Source organism: Bacillus rossius, chromosome 1 (genome assembly GCF_032445375.1).
Source record: "Bacillus rossius redtenbacheri isolate Brsri chromosome 1, Brsri_v3, whole genome shotgun sequence".
NCBI lineage: Eukaryota > Metazoa > Arthropoda > Insecta > Phasmatodea > Bacillidae > Bacillus > Bacillus rossius.
Window position 1 is genome coordinate 58,518,768 of NC_086330.1, and position 20,988 is coordinate 58,539,755.

General features: G+C 35.3%; 1 protein-coding gene across 11 annotated transcripts in view; it reads right to left on the minus strand.

Moving 5' to 3' along the window:
* LOC134536437 (calpain-A-like) overlaps window positions 1-20,988 on the minus strand; it is a 221,877-nt gene that overhangs the window by 89,836 nt on the left and 111,053 nt on the right. For all 11 annotated transcript variants that reach the window (XM_063376220.1, XM_063376215.1, XM_063376192.1 and 8 more), the window contains exons 2-6: window positions 18,182-18,358; window positions 14,124-14,193; window positions 12,668-12,785; window positions 8,752-8,886; window positions 8,038-8,206 (exon numbers count right to left, since the gene is read on the minus strand). In XM_063376220.1, the coding sequence (XP_063232290.1) occupies window positions 8,038-8,206; window positions 8,752-8,886; window positions 12,668-12,785; window positions 14,124-14,193; window positions 18,182-18,358 (669 nt within the window). The remainder of the gene's footprint in view (window positions 1-8,037; window positions 8,207-8,751; window positions 8,887-12,667; window positions 12,786-14,123; window positions 14,194-18,181; window positions 18,359-20,988) is intronic.

Genomic DNA, 20,988 nt, shown 5'->3' on the forward strand with positions numbered 1-20,988 from the left:
CTTTTAAGAGACAATTTACTTCATATCAAATGTGCAAACTATTTACCACTTATAAGTATATTCTTACATCAACGAAATATATTCTCACAATTCCATAAATTTAATGTATAACATAAATTCTATCAAGAGTCATGTTATAAAATTTACGTATTTTTCAATAATGAATGTAGACGTGTTAATGTGTTTACTTGTCCACTGTTCAATTTGTGTGTCCCATTCTTCGTGAATTGTTTTGTCTACTTATAGGCGTAATTGTTGATTGTTTTTATATGCACCCTAGAAGTTTCATGAATAATGTTGGTGTGCATGGAACATATTAAAAAATATATATATAACTTTGTCCACTGCTGGGACAGCCATTTGTGAGCCTGAAAAATTTTTGTGTAGTATGTGTGAGGCTGAAAACTTTTATGTCAGTGCTCAACTAGCAGCAAATAGAAGCACAATAAAACCATAGCTTACAATCAATCTTACATAACATTTAACATTAACATTTAACATTTATTTTTAAATGAAAAAAAAAAAACAGAACAAAAGATTTATAAAACAAAGTATTTCATTATTGCTTTGAAGTGTGTAAAGACTAACAGCAGCAAGTGTACCTTTCAAGCATGAATATAATTTTTTTCAGTCTATTCCTGAAGCTTAAACTATTTCCACACTGTAACTTCAGTGACGTATATGATGTGTTGAATATTGTTCCAAACTAAAAAGTACTGAAAAATCACATTCTGCAAATTTATTTAGAAATTTTGGTTTAAAGAATATAAACTATGTTTGGGCCTCCACAGAAAAATTAATTTGATAAATATTTTAGATTTTTGAAGCGTTATGATGCACACGCAGTAGATAAACATTTAGGCTGACAGGAGTGTATTCATAATTTCATTTATAAATGGCTGTTGGGGGGGAGGAGGGGGAGGGGGGATCCACTTTGCCTATTCTTTCCTTTTGTTGGTAGGAATAAAAGATTTTTTATGTATTTGTTAGGATTTTTGAGGAAGATATATACTCTTCCCCCCCCCCCCCCCCAAACCCTTCTCCCACCCTTGTGTATACCCCGGTAGTAGACTGGTTACTAACCCTTTTTTTTTGTGATGCGAGTAAGGACTATAGTTTCCTTATTAGTGTAGTGTGCAACATGACCAGAACACTACTTTCATTACATTCTTAGCAGATGACACTTCAAATTTGTTAAGGAGAAAGCTTGATCATAATCAGCTCCCCAGATAAATATATATATAATCAAATAGCCCATACATACAAAATGTATTTGAGAAAAAAATGTGAATATTTGTGTATGTTTCAATGCTTTAAACAAATTTAATACATCTAACATTTTTCGCCACACACTATAACAAATTGTGGCTGTGCGTATAGCAACCTAAAAATAGAACACCAAATTGTTAAATATATTAAATACTTGAAAACAAGTTTGTTTTTTTGGGTTGTTTTGCAATCACAACACGCCACTTGCAAGCAATTTATTTAGTGGAATCATTTACACTTTAAATTTAACTAACTTATAATGTTCTGTGCAAATTAAAAACAAAATGGATAACTATATACATTATATTTAACTATACTACAATAAAACTGTAGAGCCATTGTCTGTACATTGAAAATTATTGCCAAAAAACTTATTGCGGGTTATGTAGGGAGTGAAACAAGGGCGCCCATATGATAATTTGTAGGGGGGGGCCAGACTTAGGGGTATGAAGTATTTTTAATATTTTGGAAGACAACTGCGGCTTGTTACTAGCCATAAAATAGTTCCAGTTCTGACCCTATTAAAATTTTTTGTCCTGTTACTAAAATACTAGACTACAGTACTCATTCGCCATAAAAAATCTATATTGGCTACTTTATTAATTAATTATTAACTATTTTATTGAAACAAATGAATTTTTAGCAACAAAAATGCAGGAATACAGTCCTTATACTTTTGCAGCGTCTCGGGTACACGGATATCAAGAATACAGTCCTTCAACTAATTGCTCTCTTTACCCATAAATAAATGTCGCGTACAAATTAAATTAAAATAATTATAAAGTTTAAAAAGTGTTGGTCAAAAGATTCAACTTTGGGAGAGAAGCGATTTAAATATGTTATCACAGTCAGAAAACAGTTGTTTTTAAATGTAACACCTGAACTACACTTATAATTATAGTCAAAAATTGTTTCACAATTAAATGTATATTACTATGTTTAGATATGAATCATAATTGCTTATCATTTAGAATTAGCACAGATGGATTCAGTAGTCGAGGACTATAAGTTTATTTAGTGATAGAAAAGCGCAGAAAAAATTAGTTTATTATTTAACTAGACAATTTAACCAAACAGTATTTAGAGGTTAAGGAATTAAGTGACACCAAAACCAATGAAAATAATCGAAAATTTCTAAATGCTGACATAACTCATATATCAGCTTTCCACAGAAGAGTTTAGTTCGGCGCAATTAATCCACACAAAACAACTGGACACTATGTCGACGCATATTTTAAGAATATAAGAAGATCCACGTCGCAGTATAATTTTTTTTTCGTGTCGTGTGGTGCGGGCCCCCATTTGTGGTGCGGGCCCATAGGCTACAGCCTAGATAGCCTGCGCGTAAATACGGCCCTGATAAACCCTTAAATAACATGTTCAGTACTTAACTTCAGAATTAAGAGTACATTAGAACCTCGATTTTACGGAGCCCGGACTCAACGAAGCCGCGATTTTACGAATACATTTTTCAGGAACCATCTAAAATTCGGAAAATTTGACACCAAAATATATTTAATAAAAAATTTAAAAAACTATGAAAACATATAAAAATATTAATTTTAATGCACAGCGTATTCATATTTTTAAGCTAATACTACATCCATTTACCGTTAGTGAATATTGTATACGTTATTGCGTCATCAAACTCAAAATCGAAAAGAAAAAAATGGACTAGGTACACTATTTGTCGCAAAGTTCGAAATTTCTTCGATTGAAAAATTATGTCAAGGCTGTAAAAATATTAATTTTACTGCAAATGAACTATACTCAACATTCCTTACCCATTCCAACATTTCCAGCTCGTGAGCATAGCAACTGAGCTTGAAACCTTGTGAAGCGTGAGAGAAAGAAACGATATTGAGTACCTAGCTACTTCCTCTCCTTTCCGCTAATATCCAGCAACCCATGCCATTAGGCATTATCTTGACATGTGTCGCATTCATTACCTTCGCTGCATCGGTTTCCCAGTAAAAAACGCTCAAAAATGGTATAAGTGACGCAGCAAGTAGACGTGACGAGCGGGTTTTTAACTAAGCTTTTTTTAACTTACTATACAAACAAATAATTCCCTATGGCTATCACAAATTCAAGGGCTTCTCGCACTAAAATGTACTGTGTTTTTAATGGATGTCTGTCGTTACAGAGCAGCGTTTTTCTTCACCAAATAAGCCTATGATTAGAGACCGTAAATATTCGTGGATTCCTTTCGAGACAGGCTGGAATCCAAACTCGTTTAGCTTAATGCTGCGTCAGTGATTGGACCGCAATTTACCTGAAGGACTCTGAGCCAATGGCAAACACTCAACAAAAGAAGTATCGAATCATAATAATCGCAATAAACAGGTGTCCCGAGTCGGTAGCCAATAGCCAGGTGATATTTGCCCGAGTACATAGAGAATCGTGGAGTATATCCTAGTGGTCATTGAAACCGCGAATTTTTCCAATCCCTACCTATGATCACTTTTATGAAACAATACAGGTGTACACTGAACTGTGTGCTTGTTCTCCTCGATTATGTTACTAAAAGTGCGTTCATTAATATTTTTCAAGCCGATCTGTTAAAGATTAACTGATAAATATGATAAGGTGAAGTCCATAAAAATGCAAGGCAGGGAATTCTTCCAGCCATGGGCGTAGATCCCGGGGGGGCCAGGGGGGCCCGGGCCCCCCCTGGAATTAATGGGCCCCTCCTTGGGGGGGCCCACTTCGTGATTTTAAAGTTAATGGTGTACACAACATATATATATTATTTATATATATATTTATATATATTTTTATATATATTTATATATATTTATATATATTATTATTATTTACAACGACGACAGACACTTTGACATGCTTTGCATTCCTACCTTCGAGTTCCGTAGTTATTTTCCCCTACCCCTTCTGCGAAAGCCATGGTATGGAGTTTTCCAGTGAGAACTTTGAAACCCTTAATTCCCAGAAAACGTTCATTCCAAAGGAAGAAGCTAGGGTAGGGTTCCGTTAGCTTTTCCTCCCTATTGTTACCCACACTACCTTGTCATCTGAAACGACAGTATTATAGGTTTCAGGTAGTCTGTTTTTAAAGTGGTTTTGCTCTCGTGTGCCCCAGTCTTCTGCTTTCTTGGCAAACATCAACATGGATAAGTTCGTGACGCGGAAGAAATGGAAAACATAATCTGATTCTCACCTGATAAGCTTGATTGTTTTATAAGTAGTGACTATTATTTAGGTAATATATATTTTATTTAAGTGATTATGTAACGTTATTTTTTCCAGTAAATAAACAACTTAATACTTTAACAGTAATTATAGCAGAATTTAGTTTATTTACGAACTGAAACTTATATACCATTTTCTGGAATTTTTTAGCTCATCTCCATTCTGTAAGGCTAGCTGCTCTGTACGTTACATGTGAATATACATGGAATAATTTTTTTTCTCGTCAATATGGAATTTAAAATCACTCCCCTTTTATTATCAAACGATAATTTTCACAATTCATGGCCGATAATCACTTTATAACATTTGTTATTTGATAACTGCAACACTGCACGAGTAAACAGAAGTAAGAGTGAGAAAGAAGTATTTAAACGTTACACATCCGTATTTAAGTTAATAAGGAAGCAAACGCGTCTCTTTAATAACTAATCAAGAGGCATATTTTAACTAAATAATTCACTGCCAAAATACTGATTATACTAAATATAAGCCGAGAAATGTATGTGGTTCAATTAGCTGTAGGATAAATTTCATAGTTCTATCTCCAAGATTTTTCATTTGTGTCATTAAATTTTTTTTTTCTTTTTTACCTGGTTGATGCCTTTACTAAATAAAATAGTCTTTAAGAGTTTTAATATGATTCGATCGTTCATTTGATGTTGATCCGTTTATTAGCTGTGGCGCTTTGGGTTTTTAGGGCGCAGTGTTATAGCGGCAACAGAAATACATCATTTGTGAAATTTTATTCTGTTTTCACGTTTGTTGTATGGGAGCCCCCCTTAAATATTTGTTTTATTTTAATTTAATCATTTATTTTTAAATTGAAATTAGAATAAACACTTTTGGAAAATGGTAATGTATGGGTGGGGTGTTATCTATTTGCATTATATTCACGTATATTATTTTTATAGATTTTTTCATGGATATTTTATGTATTTAGGTTAGCAAATTATTCAAACATGTTTGAGAGATCACTTCTATAGTCATTAATTGATAATTACTAAAACATATGTTGCTCTGCTTTATTGTTAATATCACTTACGTAAAAATAAAGTGTATAACATACGAGCTTAATATCCAGAGAAGACTTGTTTCGGTTGACCTCTAGCGCAAAATTCTTAAATTAAATTCACGGGCCCCCCCTGGAAATCCTACAGATTTGCGCCCATGCTTCCAGCTCATCAACCCTACCCTGGATAGTCTCGTCTGTGTTCAGTCGTCTCTGGCAAGGAGTGGACAAGTTTGCAAACTCAAATATAAATTTATTTTAGTAGCACGCGTCTTACGAAAAGGAAATATATCAAAGAAAGGCATGTCGGACAACCTACTGTCACCACACAAAAGTTAACATGATGCAATGCGTGGTGCAACTGTGTTTAGTCGCTGTGATGTCACTTTTATATCACTCGTGCAATGAGGCAAGTTGTGGAATGCTAAAAAAATAAGGGGAACGCAGGGGAGGGTAGAGGGAAGACGGCAGTCATTGTTTTTACTATTTTATATTATATATATATTCCGTTCAATAAATTATAACATGTATCTTCACGGGGTGGGGTGTTTAAAATTTTATGAAGATAACGATTTTACGAATGCAATCCAAGCGACCGTGAGCGTACGTAAAATCGAGATTCCAGTGTAAATTGCTTCCGAGTCTACTGAAGGTAGCGGAATCCTTATCCCTTTAAACACTTTTGAAGGAGAAAAAGTGGTTTTCCTCTAAATTCAAAATTCCAACATAAATTTTACGTTGTAGACTTTTCTGAACAATAATTCTTATTTGAGTAACTTTAAAGGTGTTAGCTTACCTTAAAATTTGTGAATATTCTGAGCGGATGTGACGAATGAGGAAAACTAAGAAACACTACATAATAACAATGGTTTTTATCTTTACACTTTTCACTGATTTATTTACACTTAAGTTATCTTTACTGACTGAATACACTAAACTAAATCTAGACCAGATGCATAAAACTGTAGACCTAAAGACTATTGAAAAATCTGTTTTGAGATGTTATTTGTGAACATACACATTATTATGACGAAAAAGTAGCAAAACATTTCGCCGTCTACAAGTACATGTCAACTGTCGCGTCGTCTAACTCTGACTTGTCTAAATCTGTTGCGTTGTGTTATCGAGTGAGCTTGGGCAGGATTACGAAGGGGAATGACTCGCCACGGGCGTTGCGCTTGAACAGCGTTTTCTCCCTGTTCACAACACCTTATATCGCAGCAGCAGAAACTAATGCTTCAACTAACATAAAAAATGAAGTAGACATGTAAAAAACGATATACAATAATATCTTCGTGTTGAACCACTTCTACATAATACCGAATTTAAATAATTTTCTTTAAAGTAAAACACCTGACTACACTATATTTTTTTTCCTTCCCTGAAAGCTAGGGGGGGGCCACGGCCCCCCCCTGCCCCCGGGTATGGGCGCCCTTGGAGTGAAACAGAACACAAAGACACAGAGTTGTTAAAAATAGTGTTAGTCTGTTTGAACATGTTAATCTCCAAAACTACTTCACGAATTTTTATGGAGTTTTCACAGCATAACTTGGAGGAACACATTGGCTTTACTTCATCAAAATTGGTTCACTGAAAAAAAAATCTTAATTTAATAAAGTTTTAGGAGTCTGCTCAGCTTAGTACAGATAACGCTTCATTAGTTGCTTTTTAAAAGGCAGTCACAAAAGTTTTTGAATGTTGCCCTCAGTGACACAATCATCATGGCGTAGTACACCAAAGAACCAATAGATGGTGCTGTTAGTTTTTTTTTTACTCAGTGACAGCAGTTATTTTCGAAAGTCAAAATTAAGTGCTACAATCTTATTTTACATACACAAACATTGAATTTATTTGGCTAAGATATAATGATTTACTGATTTCTCTTTGTGTTTTGGATATTAAAAACTTAACGAAATTGCTGTGGTGCTTTCAATAGGTCTTATTTATATTTGACTTCTTAGTTAGGATTAAGTAATTTATTGAGTTAGCTTTGTGATTTGGGTGCCTACTTATTACATTCTCTCCAAAGAAACATCATAGAGGCGGAAATTTTGACGGAAAAAAGCGCAAGCGAGGGAGTTTTAATACCCCGAATCCTGCCATTCCTGAAAATTTCCCATTTCATTTTAAACTTGTACAATTTCCGCTGATATTATGTTATGCCATGACCATAAACAAAACATAAGGCCAGATGCTGCATGTTGCGGGCATGGACCTTGTTGTCAATTGTTTTTCGCATGGCCAGCTCTATGTGGCTCTCTCCCGTATTAGTAAAGCAAACAAACTCTTTGTTCATGTCCCCAAAAATACAGCTTCAAATGTTGTATACAAAGAATCTTTATAAGTCAAAAATAAATTCCACGTGTACACAGTTGGGGGCACAGCTAGTTGATCAATAAGAGACTTGAAATAAAACTGCACTAAAGCAAAAACCAAAAATAAATTTGGGACCATTTTAGAACATTTTAAATACAGTAAGAATTTTTTACAAGACCACATATTCACCCATTCCTTGACACCTTAGTAACTATTATGTTACTAGAACACACCTCGATAGAACAAGCCATTAAGGAACTTCGCTCATATGCCTTCAGCATTATCTTGTATAAGTTGGGTGGGGCCTCTGCCATTTCATACATTTCTGACACACCTCCTGTGAAATCTTCCATGGCCTCACATGTCGAGCCACCTTTCAAGGCCTCGTAAGATCCATGCAGTCTGTAAAATTCAAACACACTCACAATTATTCATAATACATAGTTTATCATGGAATACATCTGAAAAAATCATCTGAAAGAGCCACTGACTTGTACAAATTGTAAAGTAAATGCATGCTTGGAATGAGTATTTAATATATTTTATTAAAAGTTTAAAGTATTTTATAGCTTCAGCTATTAACGACTCTTTTACATCCCCGCAAAGAAGAATGGTGGTATGGAGATTCCCATTAGAACTATTATTTAATAAATAAATTATCAATAGAATAATAATTTTGTAAACCACAATAAACTACAAATATGTAAAACCAGTACAGCACATGACAAAGGCAAATGCTTGTGTGTTTTCCCAATTAAATCATGTTAACTAGCAATTTTATCACGAAAGTGTGTGAAGAGTGTGAACAGACTGTCCAAAACTGAGGGCTAGAATGTGTGAGTTAGTATTAAATTTGTTCATCTATGCAAAAGTACCATAATGATATTATGGTCATTTAACATAATTTGCATGCATGGATAGCTTTACGACTTGTTACAAATACTTACTTTGCATATGCCTTCTCAAACAGTGCACTCCAGAACTCATCGTTTTCAGACGAGTGAAGAAAGACCAGTTTGCCATAAACCGTTGGCAACCTGTCATCCACAACAACGTCCACCCACCGGCCATACTGCCAAAACCTGTGGACCAAAACCATAACACACACGTAAGGATACGTCATAACCATGTTTTTGGTGAAATTAAAAAGATTTGTGTTGTTGCTGCTGTAACACAGTTAATACAGAAAAGACATACAATTATTTTTATTTAAATTTTTAATGATCAGCCAAGTACAATAAAACTGAATTGTATAGGCTAAAAAGGATAAACAGATTTTTAAAAATTGTGAGGAACATGTTAAGGAGGATAATTTCATTCAGTTACAGTGAAAGGTCGGAGACCCAGCACCACTCTAACTGCTCCCATTAAGATTTTTTTCTGGTGGATTTTGGCTGCTGACCCTGGCCACAGGGTCCCATTACTATGCTGTTTGCATTTTTAGTTCGCTCAGAATTTATTTAAATTGCTGTACAGTTTCCTATTTTCAAGGCAGTCACATTTTCCCATTTGGTATTCCCATTATAACTTTATTGATGTTTGATAGACCGGCAACGTCTCTAATTCGGCATGGCCTCAGGAACTTACCCAAGTTTTTGAAGGAGGGGGTTCAGTATAACTTTTTTTTTTAATGCCCAAGAGATTTTTATAGTTTAATTTTAAAAATACATATATTCCTTCATCCTAAAATCTCAGATAATAATAAACTTTTAGGGCACCAGCCCAGGTAGGTTAGGCAAATGTTTAAATATTTCCTACAATTTAGCTCAAAACTCAGTACATTTTTATGGGCTTCAGGTTGTTTCAGAACACTTAGGATGCAGTTCACCTGCTGGTGTAGGCAGGGTGGATTAAAAAGAACAACAATTAAAGATAGTGCACTTGATGTGGTGCAGGTATTTTAGGAACCGCTATGATGCTTTGTTGTGAATCGAACCCAATCAGGTTAGCCTAATTTTTATTTATTTGCTACAAATTTTCTCAGATTTGGTGCATTTTATGCACTTCATGTAGTTTTGGAACAGTTATGATTCAAGTATGATGATTTTATTTGATAAAAAACAAAGTAAACAATTAGCATGTGCACTTTTGAATCACATGCTCATTTACCTTAAATTACATGTAGTCATACATAATGACCAACTGCAAAATCTTAAAAATTTAACATAAAATATGTAACCAATATGGCATCTTTCGGTTTCTTACTGATCATTGCTTCTCTCGTGAAGTTTATTGTCAAACATAACCTAAAAATATGGTTAAGATGTTTAGTTTACATCCATCAAAACTAAAAATAAATTAATTAAAATATGTTTGATAACATTGAATACTTTATTTAATCACAGTTTAATTTTCAACAGCAATAGGAACGAGTGTAGAATTTATGTTTCACAAATAAGTCTTTTGTGTGTTTTTGTGATATCTTTGGGCTTTATCTGTCGAATACATGTGCAAAGTTGTAGTTTGTTACGTGATGTATATGATGATGGCATATAATGTTTTTATAATCTAAATATTAGTTTGCCGGAGGTTTTTATTATTTAAATTTGTTTTTTCTCTAGGTATTATCACGAGGAGAAAAATTATTTCCCCGAAGTTCGGGAATGGTCTCTTTCCCGACTCTTATCCCTAGTTTCGGGATCCCGTCCACCTCTATATATTTACGAATGAATTAGGCGTGTCCGCCATATTTTAGAGGTTTCTGAGACTTCTGTGCAGTCGAACTGTTGTAACACAATTCAGTTCCATTCACAAAATTACTCCTACCAAATGCCGTATACAGAGAGCTAAGATGTTGACACATAAAAAAATCTATTTTTGAGCAATATTTCTTAAAAAAGCTAATTTCTATTTATATTAACGATATTGAGAAGAAAAAACGATGCATGATCCTGAAAAAATTCAGCCCGTAATTTCCTTTCGGGTGCCCAAGAATGAACGAGGAGTCCGTCGTTTTTAGGAATGGTCAGTTACTATTCCTGTTTTATACCAAAATTGTCCAAGTCAGCTGAAGCTTTAAAAAAATTTACAAAAGAAAGGTGGGGAGTGGTTTTTTAAAGGGCTAATAAGCAAGAACGAACTTATCACGCAATTACAACAGCACTGACAACAGCACTGGTGTTACAGCTAGTAGATTTTCCCCAAAAATTCGTATTACATGATGATGTCAGTGATCTTGTATTAGGAGCAGTGTAAAGTCAGGATGTAGATGGACGTTTTTTGCCAGTAGCATATGCCAGCTGATTACTGAGACGCACTGAAGTAAATTATTTGGCGTATGAGAAGGGGGCTTTGGCCCGTTTATGGAGTTGCGAGAAATTCTCGGATTACTTGCTTGGAGTCCAAAGAATTTGAACTGTGCACCGATAACCAGGCTATATATAGCCTGGCTGTGGAAATTAAAAAAAAAACATTAGGTAAGCTTGGCCAATGGGTAGGGACACTTACAAGGTTTAGGTTTCCTATAAAGCATGTATCTGGAAAGGATAATTGTGTTCAGAAACTATCTAGAATGTTCAACCGTAACGAATTTGTAGTAAAAGAAAATATAAACATCCAAGTGGTTGATGGTACTAATTGTGAAGAACTGAAGGTCCTGTGTGTTATACTAAAAGCTTACACCAATTTATGTCAATGGCTAGAGTTAGATCCCTTTTGTGCCAAATTAAAAGAGGATTTCACCGAGGATTATAAAGGAAAATTTTTGCATCCACAAAGGTTTAGTAGGGAAAAGAGGCTGCAACTGTAAATTTATTATGTATGTGCCTGAAAAATTGTGTAATATGATTTTTAACTATTATCATGCTTCATATTTTGGGGTTCTTTTTGGGCTGACCCATATGCTAGAACCTGGGGGGGAAAAAATATATTGGCCTGAAATGGACATAGAAACATGAGAAGATAAAAAATATATATTCTGTGGAGGCTAAAGCTAGTAATATGTACTAAGGAAATTTGATACCTAGTAAAGTCTCTACCCACTTTTGTATGGGAAAGAATTTATTTAGATTGTTTCGGTCCTCTACCTCATTCAACTGGAGGCAATACTACTTTATTAATTATCTTAATATTTTATGGTATAGGCTATAAGTGATCAACGTACCAGTACAATTTGTATGATCCTCACAGAACGTGTTTTCCCCTTTTTGGATCACCAGAATACCTGGTAACTGACAATGCTAAAAATTTTACTTCTGACAAAATGGGTAAATGGCTTTTTTTTGGGGAATAAAATTAGTCCAGGTTAGTCCATATCGCCCATCTAGTAACATGATCTAATTATATAATCGGGTTATAAAAGGGCTGCTCTGGACAATGGGTCATCGTGATTGGAACAGAAATTCACATTTCTTAGTGTTAGGAATAAATTACAGCATAAGTCATGTGACTGGAAGAACAGCGGCACAAGTATTCTTTCAAAATTAATTAAAATTATATTTTACCTACCATATTTATAATATCACTCCAGTCTTTTATTTATATTAATTATTTGCATGCAAAATTAAAGTTAGTTTTTTATCACGCAAAGTACCTAAGTATAATTTATAATGCACGTACACAAGTACACACATACACACAGTTTTTTTTTCCCCTTTATCATCATATCGTAACACTTGTCATGTGATATCAATACTTTTTTTTTTAAGAAATACTTACATCCATTTTAATATTATTATAGAGCAGTTTATTACAACATGTTTTAAATATCTATAAACTGAATAATATTTTTTTTTTATATTTCTATAAAACTATTTTGACACTCAATAATCCAGCAAAATCTTTTATCCAGCAGCACCATGTTCCCGAATGTGCTGGATTAACAATCATTTACTCTACTGCATAAAATCACTGAAGTCACTTAACCTGAAATGGAATATCCCTGCATAATTTTGGCCGAACCCTTGGTCGTCTGGGACTATCTGTACGAAGAGGGACTGGTTGAGCGTAAGGTTGGCCACCGCAGCCAGAAGCCAGCAATCGCCTGCAACAAACAGCCAATACCAATTAGCATGTAGGAAAAAAAACCATTTAAGGTAATTGACAAACCTAGGACGTACACAATATTTAGACATTCAATGGCAGCTATTAAGCAAAAGAAAACCAGGATAATCAATTCTAGCTGTGAAGCCAAACAGAATGTACGGTAAGTACCTTCTTTTTGTAGTAGATTTTTAAGGCAATTCAAGGATCTATTCATTAAATTATAAAGTATTGAAAGACTGTTGAAACGAACGAAACCAGTCTTTAAAATGAAACTAATTTTCTTAATATTAATTATAGTTGATACACAAATAACAGTGAAACACTATTCCCAGGTAAACTCCATATTTATAGTAGCGAGCATTTTCCATGTATACATTTTAGGTTCGTGTAGGCTATGAATTATTTAGTGCATGTTCACAGCTCTGTAGTTAAATACATAATCACTTTCCTAGAAAGTAAAATGATCAAATATACCGAAAGAGTCCAGTGGAGCATATGCTAGCAAAATTTAAGCCTAATATGGAACATAGCCAGACAATGACAATTGCTCTTGTCAATAACCAAAAGATCTAATATTATGGGTGGAATAAAAAAAATTTTCCCCCTTTTCTTTAAAGCACAAAAGCTATTTTCCCCATATGCTACCCCTGTGAGAATAAGCTACAATGAATCTTAATAATTTCAATTTTACCAATATTGTATTCATACAACTATTATTAACCAGAAGTCTACTTAAACACTCTCAAACCCATGGAAAGAGGCCACATAGAAATAGTACCAATGTGACAAAACAATGAGGCAATGCCAGTAATAATTACACTGGCCTAAACTGTGTATTTATTTTGTATTGTGTGTGTATATATACACACACACAAACACACTAACCAGGTAGAGGTTGACCCGTGTAATGTAAGGCCTTAAGCTAATCCATATTATATATACACATACACACACACACACACACACCTACACACACATATATACACACAGTAATTATGGCTTTCAACAGAGGTTATTTCCGATACAAAAATATAAAATAAATCAGGGATACTGCAAAACATATCTGCCACGGTCGCTAGCAAAGGAACCCCTCAATCATTTTTTTGGAATGATTCGGAATGTTTTGGAATGATGGAAAACTAAATTCAGTACATCTGGACCAGGATTCAAACCAAAGCCCTATGGAATGAGATTCCACTGTTTTATCAATAAGCCACCTAGTTCCACGACAATATCTTAATGTGGAAAAACGTGAAGGGGTTGAGTTTGAAGTAGGTGGGGGAAGGCAGAAGTTATGGGAACATCTTTCTTGCCAACCGAGGACAGCAAGGCTTACCCAGCTCTCCTTGCTGCACGTCGAACCTTGAAGCTCCTTCCACGAACAGTTCGGGATTGTCAGAAATTTCCTGAAACATACACAGTAGTAAGTATTATTTGTAAAATAATAATAATAATGTGAGTAAGTCTTTCAATACTCACCAGTGATGTGCAACATCTAACCTATCGTATAGCCAACTATGTATTACCAAAATATCCATTTTAATGAAACATTTATAAAATTATTACTATTTAACAACATATTTATAATGTATTAGAAAAGCCACATAGCAATGTATCATGCTGTTCAAGACTATTGTTAGAGGAACCAACGATAAACAGCTGTCTCTTCTTTCTCTTTCTCTCTCTCTCTCTTCAAATGCCCCACGTATGGCCAGTAAATTGTTTGCACTCGCTGACACACTACAGCACAAGATCTAACTATAGGCTGCACATAAAAATTGAAACACGTGCACTTCTCCCTACTTCCCGTTACTCATTTCCGTTCCTAGACTTCCGTTCCATTCACAAAAATACTCCCACCAAATGCTTTGAACTGAGAGCCAAGATGTTACGCATCAGAAATGTGTGTCAATTTTTAGTGAATTTGACAGATTTGATGGTAATGAATGCCTCATAAGAAGTTAAGATGCTGTCTACATCAATATTGTTAGGTCTTTGAGGCTGGCCCTGCCTCAATAAGATGGTGTTTGTTTTGAAATTGAGAAAGCATTTTCTGTGTTGTGTGTGTTCAGAGCAGTTTTTCTTATGCACCTTCAAAAGTAATGTCTTCCTACTTTACTGAAATTAGGGTTACAATATATATTCTATAGACCCACAAGTAGCCACATTCAGGCATCACCCTGCTGTAACTGCTGCTAGTTATGGACACGATGTAAGCGGACCCAGAAGCTACCAGAGATTCACTAACTTAACGCTGCCTCTACTACAGGAATTGAACTCAATGCTGTTCTTTGTCCCCCCCCCCCCCCCCTGTTTTAGACTCTGCCTATATTATTTCAATTATTACAATAAATTATAATGTAACAAGGATTTACTACACTTTGGCCGGCCCAAGTCACTTCGGCCACTCACCTAACCAATATCCTATAGGTATTTTTTTTTAAAAAAGACTGTCTGGGTTATGTTGTTTCCCAATACACTGTAGCACTATTACTTTTATTATAAAAACCAATCATGAAGATAAACTAAACATTGTTTTAAAGAAGAGTCCACATCATCCTTTTTGCCTTTTCTCTGCATCTCAGATAGGGTGTCCAGCAAAACCCCACAAAAATCTGCTTGTTGCGTAAAGGGGGTTAAGTCACAAATGGTTAACAATGAGTTATTATCGCAGGCAAGTTTGCAAAATTTTTAATTATTTTAAAACAATTAATGAGTTTCCAAAGATCTAAAGCAGTTACCTAATAAAGCTAAAAAAAAAAAAAAAAACTACTTCAAGAAACCTGATAATTTTCTATCGCGATTTTCTCAAAACTATGATTTTGAACCTAAGCCCTTTTACGCCAACAAGAATAGAAATCACCTGACATTTCCCTTGTCACTTAAGTTTTTTTAAAATAATTTTTGACCCACCAAAGCACAAAAAAATTCTATAAAAAAAATCTAATTATTTTGCAACACTTCCTAACACTGCCATAGTCACATGTACTTCCCAAAAATGTTAAAGTAACAGAATACCTGGGAATCATGCACAAAGTGATTTTTCTTAAACCACACTCCAAGGCAACTTTACAACCTTTTCAGCTTCTCGTGCCATAAAATAAGACTACGCTCAAAAATACTCAGCACAAAAGCAATGCAACGTAATTAACGGGCTGAACCCCAAACACTATTATACACAGCGTCGTTAATGGACTAGTAATACAGGATGATCCTTTGTCTAACAATTTCTTAAATTCCTTGACCTAATGTACTTTCCCACAAAAACATCAAGATTTTTTCTGGAATTCAAATTTCCCCGACTACACAAGGTTTCCTCTGTTTACCATGATGGACAGCCTCCCAGGCAGCGACGCTCCTGGCCCGCTCTTTGGATTCAGCCTGCTTGAGCCATCACCAGACAAAAAATAAATGGTGTTTCCGAGCAAATCATCAAACCACTATTAGCCTGAAGCAGGGGCAAAAATCTGTAGAATTCCCAGGGGTACCCGTGGGATTACGTTTGTCATTCCCGTTTCACAGTTACGATTTTGCAAGCACAAGCGGGGCACCCAGAGAGAGAAATTTTTTAACTCTTGGAGGGTGCCCCCCTCCCAATACAGCCCCCAATTGCCCCTTTTTTATGCCCATTACTTAAGGATCCTTGAAAAGTGCATTTGAAAGGATATCAGTAGTGAATAGTTAGGAGAATAGCAACCCCCCCCCCTCCTCACACACACACACACACACAAAAAAGCCCCTCTCTGAGGAGGCCCACATGCGCTTGCAAAATCGTAACTGTGAAATAGGAATGATGAATGTTATCATGTGGGCTACCTGCCTGAAATCCTACAGATTTTCACCCATGGATCTGTACAGGATTGCAGTCACACCTTTCGTGAAACAAGTCGTTCACGTCCTTACATGCATCCTTGTGACCTTTGAGAGGTTCTTTTTAAATGAAAATTATTAATAGATATAAAATGAAAGGATTGGGGTGATATTATAAATATGGTTTGTAAAGTATAAATAAATAAATTTCAAAAATTAAAAAAAAAATCAGTGTTCAATATTAATATCAATATCTACATGTGTAAAACTAATTACCTACTGAATTTAGTAAAACAATCAAGATAAATTATAAGGTGTAATGAATACCAATAAATATGCTGGATGTTTTTTCTAATGTATTATTGTAATTATTTTTAAAAATAATAATGTAATAATTGATATGTAATGCAAATTAATTATACATAGGCAAGGGAACATAACCTTACTTAAATTAAATACATTTGAAAATGTTTATAAACACAATTGCTACCACTAAAATTCACAATATATAAATTATATTTTAATGATATGGACCAGTATTCATTATCACTAAAGTATAAGATTTAAAAGAAAATATAGGTATATAACTTTTATTTTTATGAAACTTTTTTTTAATTTTGTGCAAGGTGCACGCGCATCGTAAAATTTCACTCTTGTAATTTTTACATAAAGCAACTATAGAAGTATAACTTCAAAAAGGCATTTTTTTGTTAATACACAACAAGAGAGGCGTACTCAGAATTGGGAGGGAGGGGGGAGGAAATTAAAAAAAATATATATATAATTTCTACCAACAAAAGAAAAGAATTTTAAAGTAATCAGCTGTGTTTATCCCACACCCCCCAAGAAAAATTAATTCTGAGTACACTCCTTTCAGCCAGCCAGATTCGGAAAATGGACACAATTCTTGAGGTTGGCCAGAATAGTTCCTTAATGAAACAGTCCCAAACAGCCATTGCTGTCTGCCACAGGGCTATCACCACTACCATATCAGACACAAGGGCCGAACACCCGAATTTGGCATCGGACCGGAGCCCAGGTTTTAGGAGTACCAGGCAACTGATTGCTGCCCACAACTTTCTCTTTTCACCTATAATGATTAGGTTTTGAGTTGTGGGTGAGGGGGCAATTATTAAAGGAGAGTTAGAGCTGAGAAGCTTTTTTTTTTTGCAATTAACTTATTTGCAATTTGGCCACGAGTGAAATATAATTTTATGTTAATGAGACATTGGTACTTTAAATTTGTGAGAATATATTTCTTCGAAGCAATAGCTAATGGGGGAAGGCTACCTGAACAGTTGGCCTCAGCTGTTCAGTTGTTCAGGTCAGGGTAGGCTCCAGTAAGACTTCTTGGGAGGGGCTATCCTATTAAAAAGGCTCAATTGCTAACTATGACATTTAACCCCTCTTCTAAATAAGTCAGAGGTAGGCTTGGAATATTTACAAATGTATGGTCTCAAATTCGTTATTTAATAGTTTCAAACAACTTTTGAAGGAAAAACGTTTTAACAAATGAATAAGTTAAAGTTAGTAAGTTAACATAAATGTGCCTTGATAAAACAAGATGTGGTCGGTACTGCTCACCATGGGCCGCTTCCACTCGAAGGGTCGCGGCGGACTCTTGCTGAAGAAGATGGACGCGTCCTCGGCCGGGAACTCGGGGTCCTCGAAGAGCGTGCCCTGCGACAGGCACTCGTCGCGCAGCTTGTTGAAGTCCTGCACCTCGCCCCTGACCCTGATGCCGGACCCTCGCTCGCCGAGCTGCAACACGAGACGGCCCCGCCATCAGTCACACTGGCTCGCGCACGGATCGCTTCTCTACCACCTGGAATGTGTTTGTCGGTTCGGAACTCACCACTCCCGCAGTTCATCATGCGAGTACTTTTTTTGAAGTGCAACATCTTAGCTCTCAGTATGCGGCATTTGGTGGAAGTAATTTCGTGGAATGGAATGGAAAGGTGTGGCCACGGCGCTGCCATCTGTCACGGACGGCACGAACCAAAGTTCACAAAGCCAAAGTAAAACTTTATAATGTTGACTGTTCAATGAATTATAACAATATGGGCAGTATTTTAATTTAAAAAAATTGTCGAAAATTAGATTCAGAGCCTGGGTTCTGTATTATTTCAAGTATGTTTCGTTTTTATCGGAGCCGTTACATTATATAGGTTAAAATTCGATGGTCGACGTATAGTTGCTCCGGCAGCGAATTCTAGCTACGAGTGCGGAAACTACGTGAGATTCGCAACCAGAAATGTAGTTGAAAACACAATTTGCATATATATTTATCACGCTCGGCATTAATTTTAAAAAATTCTACGTTTAATTTTGTGTCTAAGAATCGTATTTAAAGTGTATTTGCAAAACGAGAACACGTGAATTTGTCCGTTACCGAGGTTAGATGTTACATATCTCTGGCGAGTACGGAAATACTCGATCTTATTTTAGGTAGATTTAGAAGAAAGACTACCTATTATAGGCGTTACCATAGTGCGACTATCAGGAAAATTTTATATAGTTTTTCGTTTCATGGTCCATAGACCCGAAAACCATCGTCAATTCAAAAATATGCATAGTAATTCAAAAGTATATGTATCAATTTATGGACACGATAACTGTCGTAAATTTGGGCAATCACTTCCAAACTGATATATAAAACCTAGAGATGGGAAATATCGGTAGAGTTCGTAAATGAGCAAAATCCGACCACAGGGGTAGAAATGGGGAAGGTTTAAAAAAAAATCCTTATAACCCCCATAATGACGAATATCGTTCCCGTTATAACGCATTATAACTCGTAGGAGTAAAACCACAAAAACTTTAGTCTGAATACATTTTTTGATACACCAAACCATAACTGCAAGGGGTGGAAAAAAACAAGGGTTGGAGGACAAAGAAAATTCATAACTCCCTTAATAGGGACACAATCGAATCCTTTCAAATTGTTTGTAAATCTTATAATTTTTATCTAACACTTTTGTCTGACACAATTTTTGATACGACGAACCATTACTACAAGTGGTGGAAATAAGGGTTGAAATATTATTTAGTAGGTATACTATCGAATCTGTTATAATTTATTGTAAAATTCTAAACATTTTCCAAAACATTTGGCGTCACTGACTAGGATTTATCGTCCTAATCTATGTTTGTCATAGTTTTTTGTGTTGATTCTGACTGTTACTAAGGCTAGAAGTCTGCTAAGATTTCTGATGTTTTCTTTGTCTTTAAAACGTTTTGTCCGTGCGTGTTTTTTTCACTTATTTTTTCTTGTTGTTCGTTATTTTAGTTTACTCATGTTCGACAATGGAAAATGTCCATTTAAATGCATATGGTGGTAACATTTTTGTACCTCAGAACCAATGGAGTTTAGTCACAATTAGGAAGCTTAACAGGAGAGTAAAAATAATGATCATACAAAGATACTGTATGTATCTTTGATACGGTATATGATTAATTTCTGGGTTTTTTGTCATTGTAAATAGACATGTGTTCGTCTGACAGAACTGAAATTAGCATACGTTCTTATTACTCTCACTAAATACCTAGGCGATATTTTGTGACTATAATGTCATTATTAGCTATAAAATTAACTTTTATAACGTAATCCCCAATCTAAATAAAATTTCCAAGTTTAATTTAAATCATTATTTTGGACAGACTTCATTGCTACTTGGCACTGTTATGTCTTAAGAGAAAAGCCGAAGGACAGACAAACACACAGCAAGAGAGCCAAAATCAACCAACGTTAAATGTTTACTTAATTGACAGCACAGAGAATTACGTGGAAGGAATCACAGCTCAAACACATTGGGCTGTTAATGACGAGTCAGTTGCTTCAAAAACAGTACATACAGAATAAGAATACCTTTGGACAACACTGCGACAGATAAAGGGACACAACGTTGATAATGAACAGATAATCTGGACAAATCGCCGACAATATAGAGACACGCATGCAAACCCAGCGATCTAATTAAACAAGCATTCTGACAACACGACGACAACACAGACGATCACAGTAGGCTTCCCAAAACAAAACTGTTTCGACGTTACTGGAACTGAGATCTGTTCCCGTCATCAGGCACAAACAGACCTAACAGTGCGAAACTAGCAATGGCGAATGTCCAAAAAATAATGATTTAAATCAATCTCTCCTCATTGCAAGTATTATTCGAAGAACGTTTCTAAGTTCAGGCACTAGTTTGGATCCGAGGTAAGAATTGTACTCGACAGGAATGCCCACTTCCCCCCCCCCCTTCCCCCCCACTTAAAAAAAATCTCACCCCCCCCTCCTCAAAAAAAAAACAGTTACTTACTTAGGACTTTGAATCTGATAGTGTCGAACCATGTGGTCCATAGATCCTAGTTCAGAATTTTTTTTTAATTAG